Source organism: Pan paniscus, chromosome 3 (assembly GCF_029289425.2).
Source record: "Pan paniscus chromosome 3, NHGRI_mPanPan1-v2.0_pri, whole genome shotgun sequence".
NCBI lineage: Eukaryota > Metazoa > Chordata > Mammalia > Primates > Hominidae > Pan > Pan paniscus.
In genome coordinates, this window is record NC_073252.2 from 188,199,128 (window position 1) to 188,211,056 (window position 11,929).

Below are 11,929 nucleotides of genomic sequence, written 5' to 3' on the forward strand. Positions count from 1 at the left end.
AATGATTGCCATTCTAACTGGTGTGAGATGGCATCTCATTGTGGTTTTGATTTGCATTTCTTGCAGCCATAAAAAAGAATGAGTTCATGTCCTTTGCAGGGACATGGATGAAGCTGGAAACCATCATTCTCCGCAAACTAACACAAGAACAGAAAACCAAACACCGCATGTTCTCACTCATAAGTGGGAGTTGACCAATGAGAACATATGGGCACAGGGAAGGGAATATCACACACCAGGGCCTGTCGGGGGGTGGGAGGCAAGGAGAGGGATAACGTTAGGAGAAATACCTAATGTAGATGATGAGTTGATGGGTGCAGCAAACAACCATGGCACGTGTATACCTGTATAACAAACCTGTACATTCTGCACATGTATCCCAGAACTTAAAGTATTAAAAAAGACCAGGCCTAATTCAGATAATATGTATGTATGTATGTATGTATGTATATGTGTGTGTATATATATATATATATACACATATACACACATATATGTATATATATAAAAGAGTAACATATTTTACTACATAGATTCCAAACTTTTCTGCCTGCCTCCTTCCCAGGGGAGGGATGCCCATAACTTCTGGTCAAATTTCAGGAGAAATTCTGAATATACTGGTTCCTCCCATGGCATTGTACACATTAATGCCCTTAGCAGTTAAATGAATTATGAATAAATTAGGGGTAAATTTTACAAATAAATGAAAAATAAAAGTTTTTTGCCTACAACTGTAAAAAAAAAAAAAGACTGATTCTCCTTATGTATGAACTGTAAGTTTAACTGTTTTGCCCATTTTCCTATTAATATTTTGGGTTTTGTTTTAGAAGTTCCCTATGTGTTAGAAGTACTAGTCTATTATGTGAGTTATAAGTAGTTTCTTCTCACTTTTAAATTTTCTCGTAGTTTTATTACGCATTAAAAATTAATTTGATAGTCAATGTTATCCATCTTTACCATATTCATAGATTATAAAAACATTAACTTGTTTTCTTTTAATATTTGCATAGTTTTTTTGAAAAAAGAGTTATGTCTTGAATTCACTTAGAGATTGTCCTGGCATTTGGTGTAGCAAATAAATTAAATATATCTTTTCCCATATTGCTATCCAATTATCCCACCATCACATTAGTAGGCCTTTCCCCCCTGCACTGATTTGAGATACTGTCATTATTATTTACTACTTTTATTATGTGTTTTTAATCTGCTTATAAATTTTCTATTCTACTTTTCCTAAGATAAACATAATTTTGACCCTCTTATCATCTGACTCTCCTTATCTATTAATTCAAGTCACATTTTGACAAACTAGATTCCTTTTTTCTTAGAATATTTAGTGTTCAATTTTATTCTGGCTCAGTGATTCTCCCTGGAAAGAGAAGATATTTGTCAGAATCATTTGTTAAGGTTTTTTTTTTTCAATTTATATTTTCCTTCTATCTTAAATTTTCATCATGCCTTTCTAGGGTGGTAAGGTGGAAGTGTATGAGTACACACTTGCACACAAATATACACACTTCCACTCACAAGTACAGTATCCCAAGTGAGCATCTGTTAAGATTGGGATGTGTCATATTTCACAAGAATGTTGGGAAAAAGTAAAGTTTGAAACTTTTGGCTTTGTTAATATATAGGATTTTAATAGTATCTAATGTTTATTCATGCTTAATATGTCTCAAAGTGGGCTATTTGATTTATATCTATTTTGTCATTTTCCTTCATAATAACCATGCATAATAGGTATAATCTCCTGTTTATAAATGTAGAAACTAAAGCTCATGAAAGCTACATAATGTGTCCAAAATCATGATTAATAAGAGTCAGTAGAGTTGAATCCAGCTCTTTGTTTTTTACTTTAAAGCCTGTGCTTTTAAACATTAACCATGGAAAATGACATAGATGGATCCAAGTAATATACTTTGTGCCAACATGATGAGAGCCTGGATCCCTCTAAATTCTTTCTACTGCTTATGAGCAGTTATACCACAGATGTCTAGGACCTAGAAGGCACATTTCACATTGGCAAACTTACTCTTCCACTCACTCCTGATAATGCCCTCATGGATTCTGGGTTGTTATAGTGGTGGGAGGTGAATTATAAACTTATAAGGGGAGGCGTTTGTTTTTCAACCTCTTAAAAGTTGACATATATCTCCTTACCACTAAGCATGTATTTTTTAAATTAAGATGTGACAGTTCTTTTTTTATGTTTTTCACAAAATGGACCAAATAAATTTTTTTTTAATTTATAAGCTAGGCTATATTTTCTCTCCTTTCTTCTACTAAACTTAGGATCACACAGGAAGGAACAGGTGTACACAAATACTAATATATTTATGCCTTTCTTTGTTCCAAGAATTAGCAAAAGAATATTTTGAAAGCATAATAACTTTGTATCTGTATTCCAAAATATAACACACAAGTTGTTGAAAGATAAATTGAGGCAATGTATGTGGAAGTTCCTAGACAATTACTAAATTATATGGGAATGGAAGGCACAATTTTCATGAGCTTTACTAAATAACTTACCAACTTCACTATATTTTGTGTCATTATCTGAGATTAATCTCACAGTTATATAAGATCTAAAACTTTACACTAGAATGTGCATCCCATTTTCTCAGCCGTCTTATTGCCGTCTTCATGTCTTTGTTCCTCAGTGTGTATATAATTGGGTTCAAGAGAGGGGTGATCACAGAATAAAATACAGCAAGGAATTTATCTAATGACTTGATGGGGAATGGCCAGGCATAAATAAAGACACATGGTCCAAAGAACAAAAGAACTACTGTAATGTGAGCAGTCAAAGTGGACAGAGCTTTGGACGACTTATCTAAAGGGCGATGCTGGATGGTCATTAGGATGATAGTGTATGAGATGATTAGAAGAACAAAAGAACACACAGTGAGCACACCACTGTTAGCAATGACCATAATATCTAGCCTGTAGGTATCTGTACAGGCAAGTTTGATTACCCTAGGAAGGTCACAATAAAAACTATCGACCTCATTGGGACCACAGAAGGGTAAGTGCACGGCAAAGGCCAACTGGCTCACCGAATGGAGAAAGCCAATTCCCCATGCGACAGCCATAATGCCGACACATGCGTTGCCACACATAATTGTAGTGTAGTGTAGGGGTTTGCATATTGCTATATATCTGTCAAAGCCCATGGCTATGAGGATCACCATCTCACTCCCACCAAAGAAGTGAAGGAGAAATATCTGAACAAGGCAGCCCTTGAAAGAGATGACTTTGCGCTGGCTGAAAAAGTCAGTAATCATCTTGGGGGCTGTGACTGAACACAGAGACAGATCAATGAGTGAGAGGTTGGCTAGCAGGAAGTACATGGGAGAGTGAAGGTGGGAGTCAGATACCACTGTTCTGACAATAAGAAGGTTTCCAAACACGATTCCTCCATAGAATACAAAAAACAACATAAATAGGAAGGTCTGGAGTTCCTGAGAATCAGAGAGACCCAGAAAAATGAATTCAGTCACCATAGAGTTATTCGTTTCACTCGTTGATTCATTCCAGGAAATAGCCTCTGCAGTTACCTTGAAGAAGAGAAGGAGAAGGAAGTCAGAATTATTATATTCAAATTCAAAGCCTCATTTTATATCATTCTGCTCACTCTTACAGTGACTTTCTATAATCTATTACTTAAAGACATTCAGAATTCAACAACCAAAGATCATAATTTTATCTCGCACTACTTCCCTGGCTATGCCTTATAATTCAGTTATCTCGGCTTCTCAGTGTCTCCATTAATGTTAGGTTTATTCCTAATATAAAATACCATTATTTATGCTTGTCTCTCTGCCAGATTAAGTCTATGCCATAACTCTATGTTTATCTCCTTTTTCTTTGAACTACAAAACAGTTTGTAGCACACATGTTATTTGGTGATATTAAAGTTCTTAAGAGAAAAAAATAGGCCAAAATGAAATGAAAGATAAAAAATAGAAAAAAAGAAAAAATAATATCACAAATATAATACTTAAAAATTAACAGAGGATAAAAGAATAGGGAATTCAAAAGTGAAGTGAGAAAAAGTGAGGAAAATGCAATAAAGTTTAAATGAGACAGTGTGAAGGATTTTCATAGGAGATAAAACTGGTAAGAGATTTTGGAATGCTTTCTAAAGCATTTCTGTTTTATTATAGAGACAAGAACTACTGAAAAATTTTGAATGATTGTTTAATTTAGCTCTGGACTCAATGTGAATTGGAAGGGAGGGAGCTTGGAAATGAAGCCAAGTAATTATTTTAAGCCTAACAATAGGTAATAACTGCAGGTTGTGGTTGTGTGAGCAGGAAAGGGGTGAATGAAGACCTGTAAGATCCCATCGAGCAATGTATTAAAGTAGTTAAGATATGAGCTTGTGTGCTAAGAGGCCTGTGTTCAAATCCTGGGTTATCTACTATGTATCTGAATGACCTTAGACAAGTCACCTAAGTGATTTCAGTCTTATGGCCACATCTGGAAAATATAAATGATAATAGCACAACTTTATAGAAGTTCTGTGAGGATTGGATATGACCAGGTATATAAATTTTCTAGCAAATAGTAATGGTCAATATATAATAGCCATTATTAAGGTACTGATAACAAAATATTTTTTGGCAAGATGTGGAAAATAAAAAAATGTTATTCCAATGTCTTTAAGTAATTGGGAACATTGTGATGGCTTTAACTCTGGTAATAATTATAACAAGCACTAGTATAACAATACTTTACATAGAGATCCCTTTTAGAAGCAGAAATAAATACAGAAAAAGGTAAAGGATAATGATGACTGTCTAGACACAAGGAGGTATTGTTGGGGCATCTTTGTAAGTTGCTATCTGCCAGATGAGAGACTGAACACTGACTTCTGGGCATGAGTTGAGAGCCATTTCAATTGTGTATGGAGGAGAGAAAATAAGTACTGTTTCAAGAAGTTTTGCAGTGAAGAGAAGTAACAAATAAAAGGTGTCCTGAAAGTGAGGCATAGCCATATTAACAATCTTTGGATTAGGTATAAGAGTTAATGGGCAAGTAAGATGTAAAAGAGAGAAGTGGAAATTGATCACTAACATTCCACGGGAGACATGAAGGTATAGAGTTTACACTTGCCATCTTTTTTGGAGGAATACTGTTATTTGTTTTTTGCTGTTTTTTAAAGAACAGTAATTCATAGTGCTTGGAAATTCCACTTTTCTCTTTACTACTCTGAATCCCATTTCTTAGTCCTACACACTCAAGCAGCACATTACTGTTTTTAAAGTCCTATAAAAATTTAGTGATCTTAAATATTTTTAAGAATAAAGAGAAGTCTAATAGTGGAATAAATCATGAACATTCACTTCAGTTCTCTTCTGCTTAGCACGGTAATAAATATAATCATACTAATCATTGACAGTACAAATGATAGGATTTTTATTGTGAGATAATTTCTGTCCTGACTGGTTGGTTGAACTGTTTCTTTTGAATCAAAGTGTGCAATTTAGAATAGACCTTAAATATGCATTGACATAAAATTAATTCATTTCATTGATAGGCAAGGACAATCTTGAAGTTATATCTTCACATGAAATATGCCAAGGATGAGGTTGACCCGAGGGTTCTCATCTGTAGCAAAAGACTTTCTATCATGGTTGTTAGTAAGAATTCAGGAATGCTATTCTTCAGCAAAAGGAATTTCTTGCTAACGTAGTTAAGACATCTCTCTCCTGAATTTGTGCTGCTGAGGGGATCCTTCACCACCATAATTCTTTCAAAGCTCATTTCTGACTTTTCAAAAATTATTCAAAAAAATTTAGAAGAATTGTATTTATTCTAAGTTGAACATTAAGTTTAGGCTTATTAAAGGAGTTCTTCAGAATCTTACACACTCATTGTAGCAACCATGAAGAGCCAGCCACTGTTGACAGGTAAAATCTTTCATGCCATAGATTATTCTTGGAATTCAACCATTAGAATTATATATAATATATATATTTATATAATATATAATATATATATTTATATAATATATAATATATATTTATATAATATATATATTTATATAATATATAATATATATATTTATATAATATATAATATATATATTTATATAATATATAATATATATATTTATATAATATATAAATATATTTATATAATATATAGTACATATTTTATATAATAATATGTTATTATTATAAATTATATATATTATATATTATATATTATATATAATATATATAATATATATTATATATAATGTATATATAATATATATTATATATATTATATATTATATATTATATAATGTAATATATATTTATATAATCAAATATTTATTATTATATAATAAAATATTTTATTAAAAATTATACAATAAAATATTTATATTATATATAAATGTATAAATATATATTTATATATAATATCATATATATAATATAATATAATATATATAATTTATATAATATAACATATATTATATTATCTTATATTATATATATTATATAATATAATATATATTATATTATATAATTATATATTATATAATATAATATATAGTTATATAATTAAATATATATTATATTATATAATATATATAATATAATATATAATTATATAAATATACTATAATATATATATAATTATATAAATATAATATATTTTATTATATAATATAATATATATTATATAAATATATTGTATATAAATATATAATATATAATATATATCATATTATATAAATAAAATATATATTATATTATATAATATATATCATATTATATAATAAAATATATATTATATTTATATAATATATATTTATATATATTATATAATTTATATTATATTTATATAATATATAATATATAATACATATAAATATAATATATTATATATTAAATTTATATAATAAAATATATATTATATTTATATAATATATATATTAAATTTATATAATAAAATATATATTATATTTATATAATATATATTATATTTAGATTATATATTATATTTAGATAATATATATTATATTATATAATAAAATATATATTATATTTAGATAATATATATTATATTTATATAATAAAATATATATTATATTTAGATAATATATATCATTTTATATAATAAAATATATATTATATTTATATAATATATATTATATTTATATAATATATATTATATTTATATAATATATATTATATTTATATAATAAAATATATATTATATTTATATAATATATATTATATTTATATAATAAAATATATATTATATTTATATAATAAAATATATATTATATTTATATAATATATATTATATTTATATTATAAAATATATATTATATTTATATAATATATATTATATTTATATAATATATATTATATTTATATAATATATATTATATTTATATTATAAAATATATATTATATTTATATAATATATATTATATTTATATAATATATATTATATTTATATAATATATATTATATTTATATAATATATATTATATTTATATAATATATATTATATTTATATAATATATATTATATTTATATAATAAAATATATATTATATTTATATAATAGATAATATTATATAATAAAATATATTATATTTAGATAATATATATTATATTTAGATAATAAAATATATTTATACAATATATATTATATTATATAATAAATATATATTATATAATATATATTATATTATATAATAAAATATATATTATATAATATATATTATATTTATATAATAAAATATATATTATATAATATAATATATATTTATTTATATAATAAAATATATGTTATATTTATATAATATATATTATATTTCTATAATAAAATATATATTATATTTATAAAATATATATTATATTTATATAATAAAATATATATTATATTTATATAATAAAATATATATTATATTTATATTATATATTATATTTATATAATAAAATATATCTTATATTTATATTATATATTATATTTATATAATAAATATATCTTATATTTATATTATATATTATATTTATATAATAAAATATATCTTATATTTATATTATATATTATATTTATATAATAAAATATATCTTATATTTATATTATATATTATGTATAATATAAATATAATATATATAATATGTAATATATATAAATATATATTGTATATATAATATATATATATATAAATGCCTTATGTCCTTATAGTAAGTCTCAGTGAGATGGGAGTAGGCATTTGGGTTCTGGCAGAAATTCACAGTGTGATCATGGGAATATCATTTAAAAATCTCTGGGCCTTAGCTTTCCTGTTTTTAAAATGAGTTTATTCTTTCAAAAGCTCTAAAAATCCTCACAACTCTAGCAGTATGATTTGTACCTTTATGTGAAAGAAATGCTCCAAACCAAGTTTCACTGGTATTATAAAAAGGAGGGAAGGAGGTGGGTAAGAAAACACCGGACCTGAGGAAAGATGGGGAAAGGACTATTAAATGGGGAGAAAAGAACAAATTAGCCCAGAAGAGTGAGGAGGAGGACTCGACAATTGTTGCCAGCATAATACTTATAACAAGGGTTATTCTTGCTAACATTATTCATATTAATTCCTCTAAGTATTTATGTTAACCATACAGAATCCTTTCATTTTTCCAGAAGGTAAACACAAAATGGAATTATGCAGAATAGATTCCTACTAATAGAACCATCTCATTGTCAAAAAATGCTACAATTTCATTCATTCTTCTAATATATTTGTTTTATCTTTGTTTCCACCTACCTTCTTCATAACTGGAAGAGACTACAGCAATTTTCACAGAATGAGGAGTACAAATTTCCCTTTATTTGCACTGCCTTGAAGCATAAAAACTGTAAGAGAATAATATGTAGTGAATTGTCCTTTTTAGTAAACCACTTGGTTAATTAAAAGCCCTTTATGAATGGACTAGATGTACCTGAAGAGATCTGGGAATAGCCAGTCTGAGCTTTGTGTACTGAGACTAACTTTTATAGTCTCACAAGTTTTCCCTTGGCCATTAGAGAAAACACACAGAATTTTCCTGAGTGAGAGGACATTGCCACAATTTTTTGGCCTATTTGGATATTTTTGCTATCTCACTGAGTCTAAAGGTGCTTTTTAAAGAATCACAGCAAAACAAATATAATAAAGTTACAAAATTAAAATCCAGATAGGTTAACAAGAGAGTAAGTAATAATGCTTTGATTTTATAAAAAGAGGAATGCTTAGAACTTTTATGACCAACTTGCGGAAAAATATAGAAAAATTGCTTTAACCAATAAAAAACCTCACTTCTTGTAACTTATTTTATTTTGCATCTTTAATTACCATGCAGTAGTTAAAAGTGAGCTGAGTGAGTCACCACAATTTATGTTTCTTAAAATAGTCATAGAAATACATCCAAGTGATGTCTCAGTTGTGTTCCTTGACCACCAAACTTACCAGGTTTTACCTGAAAGATGTCAATCGTCTTCTTTGTCCTAAGCACCTACCTTAAGTTAAGCACGGGCACATTAAATGTGCTTTTAAGATCTCAATGGAGTCTCTTCTCCAGGAAATAAATCTCTTCCTATACTTTTAGGTTGTAGATGCTTTTTAAGAGTGACTCGAGAAATGCTTTGAAGAAGATTTCAAGGGCAATAGGATTGTGTTGTTAAAAAAGTGTAACATAGACAAATTTTGCATAATACAGAGTACTGGAGTCTATTTTTTTTTGTTGTTATACTTTAAGTTCTAGGGTACATGTGCACAATGTGTAGGTTTGTTACATATGTATACATGTGCCATGTGGGTGTGCTGCACCCATTAACTCGTCATTTAACATTAGGTATATCTCCTAATGCTATCCCTCCCCCCTCCCCCCACCCCACAACAGGCCCCGGTGTGTGATGTTCCCCTTCCTGTGTCCATGTGTTCTCATTGTTCAATTCCCACCTATCAGTGAGAACATTGTACAAAACATATTGACAATCAGCCTGAAAATAATACTTAAGGGTTGTAACAAGCTGTTGACCTTACCATTTATCTAACTTAAAGTACAATTAAAATAAAAATTGTTTCTTCCTTGATTTTGGCATTTACTAATTTATATAAACTCATATTTTATCCATTGGATCCCCATAATTTCCATAAGAAAATTAATTTCCAGTGATGCTTATTATCAGCATGAAAATACTGATAAATAAACCTAGGTCATATATATGTGTATGTGCTTATATACAGATATAAAATAACTACATCAAAATTAAAGATAGTCATTGCTGTTAATTAGATACACACATTAGATAGAAATACATACTTTTTATGATTAACAAAAAATGTTGCAACTTTATCTGAAATACAATTCTTAGATTTAATGCATCCTTTTTGCAGATTTTTCAGTTTTTTCAGGCAATACTAAAAATGTGCGCGTTCCATAGTGATCATGGTGATCACAGGAGTCTTGATGGTCCATGGCATTTATCCTGTGCTCTCATCAACCAAATCTGTTATGTCGTCTCCATAGAATTTAAAATATGTTGATTCAGCCTTCTCATTGCAAACTTCATATCTTTGTTCCTTAAAGTGTAGATGGCAGGATTTAAGACAGGGGTGACAACAAAGTTCATGATGGCAAAAAATTTATCCAATGACTTAGTAGGGAAAGGCCACACGTAGAGAAACATGCATGGAGCAAAAAACAAAACCACTACGGTGATGTGAGCCGACGAAGTGAAGAATGCTTTGGATAAATCATTTGAGGAATGTCGTCAGACAGTGACCAGAATAAAAATGTATGATACAATTAAGAAAAAGAAGGTGCCCATAGATATGAATCCACTGTTGGCAGTGACCACAAATTCTAGCCCGTAAGTGTCCATGCATGCAAGTTTAATAACCCGAGGAAAATCACAATAAAAGCTCCCCACATTATTAGGGCCACAGAAGGGTAAATTTATGACAAAAACAAACTGAGACATAGCATGAATCACCCCAATGACCCAAGCTGCTGCTACCAAAAGCATGCACATTTTGGGATTCATAATAGTTGGATAGTGGAGAGGCTTGCAGATCGCAGTGTACCTATCATATGCCATGACTATCAGCAGCACCATTTCAACTCCTCCCGTAACATGGATAAAGAACATTTGTATCATACAATTATGGAAGGAAATAACTTTACAATCAGTAAAAAGATCATAGATCAATCTAGGAACTGTGGTAGATGAAAGGCTCAAGTCAATGAGCGATAGGTTGGCCAGCAGAATATACATGGGGGAGTGTAAGTGAGGATCAAAGATCACTGTGAACACAATGAAGAGGTTTCCCAGGATAATTCCCACACAGAATAAAGAGAAGAAGAGAAAAAGGAAAAACTGCATTTCCAAGGATTGTGCAAGTCCAAGTAATACAAATTCTGTTACCAGAGAGTCATTTACTTGGTCCATTGAATCAGATAGAAGGGAAGACTCTGAAGCAACCTGAAAGAAAGGAAGGAATCAACTTAGTGTGACTGAAAATAATGCGTTAAGTGTTAATGATTTAAAATGTATTATTAACAAATCTTTTATTTGATAGTAGATTATTTAAAAACTAGTGGGAACCCAGGGTATAAAAGGTTAATGTAATATGGACAAAGCTGTGCTCAGAGGCAGTCTATTGTTTTAAATGTTCTCAATTGCTCAAATACATGAACTTATTAGCATCTTAAGAAATTGGAAAAGAATGCATAAAAACTCAAAAAATTCAAGCCAAATAAGGTAAAAAACAAAAATAAGGAAATATGAAATCCCAGAAAATGGCAAGATTGTATACCAATATATACAAATAAATGGTTTAAAAAATACAGAATCTTTAAAAATGCAATCAATAATAACATTAAATAAAAATTAGAATACAAATGCATAATTACGGTTAAGGCATCTCTGAAAGCTGTTTCCTACAT

General features: G+C 28.3%; 1 protein-coding gene across 1 annotated transcript; it reads right to left on the reverse strand.

Annotated features, from left to right (window-relative positions):
* Positions 1-489: 489 nt before the first annotated feature.
* LOC129397662 (olfactory receptor 4F4) lies at positions 490-8,820 on the reverse strand. The gene is made up of 3 exons (XM_063604057.1): positions 8,767-8,820; positions 8,371-8,453; positions 490-3,557 (listed from the first exon to the last, which is right to left on the reverse strand). The coding sequence occupies exon 3, from the start codon at positions 3,501-3,503 to the stop codon at positions 2,586-2,588; it is 918 nt and encodes a 305-aa protein (XP_063460127.1). The 5' UTR covers positions 3,504-3,557; positions 8,371-8,453; positions 8,767-8,820; the 3' UTR covers positions 490-2,585.
* Between the last annotated feature and the right edge of the window lie 3,109 nt (positions 8,821-11,929).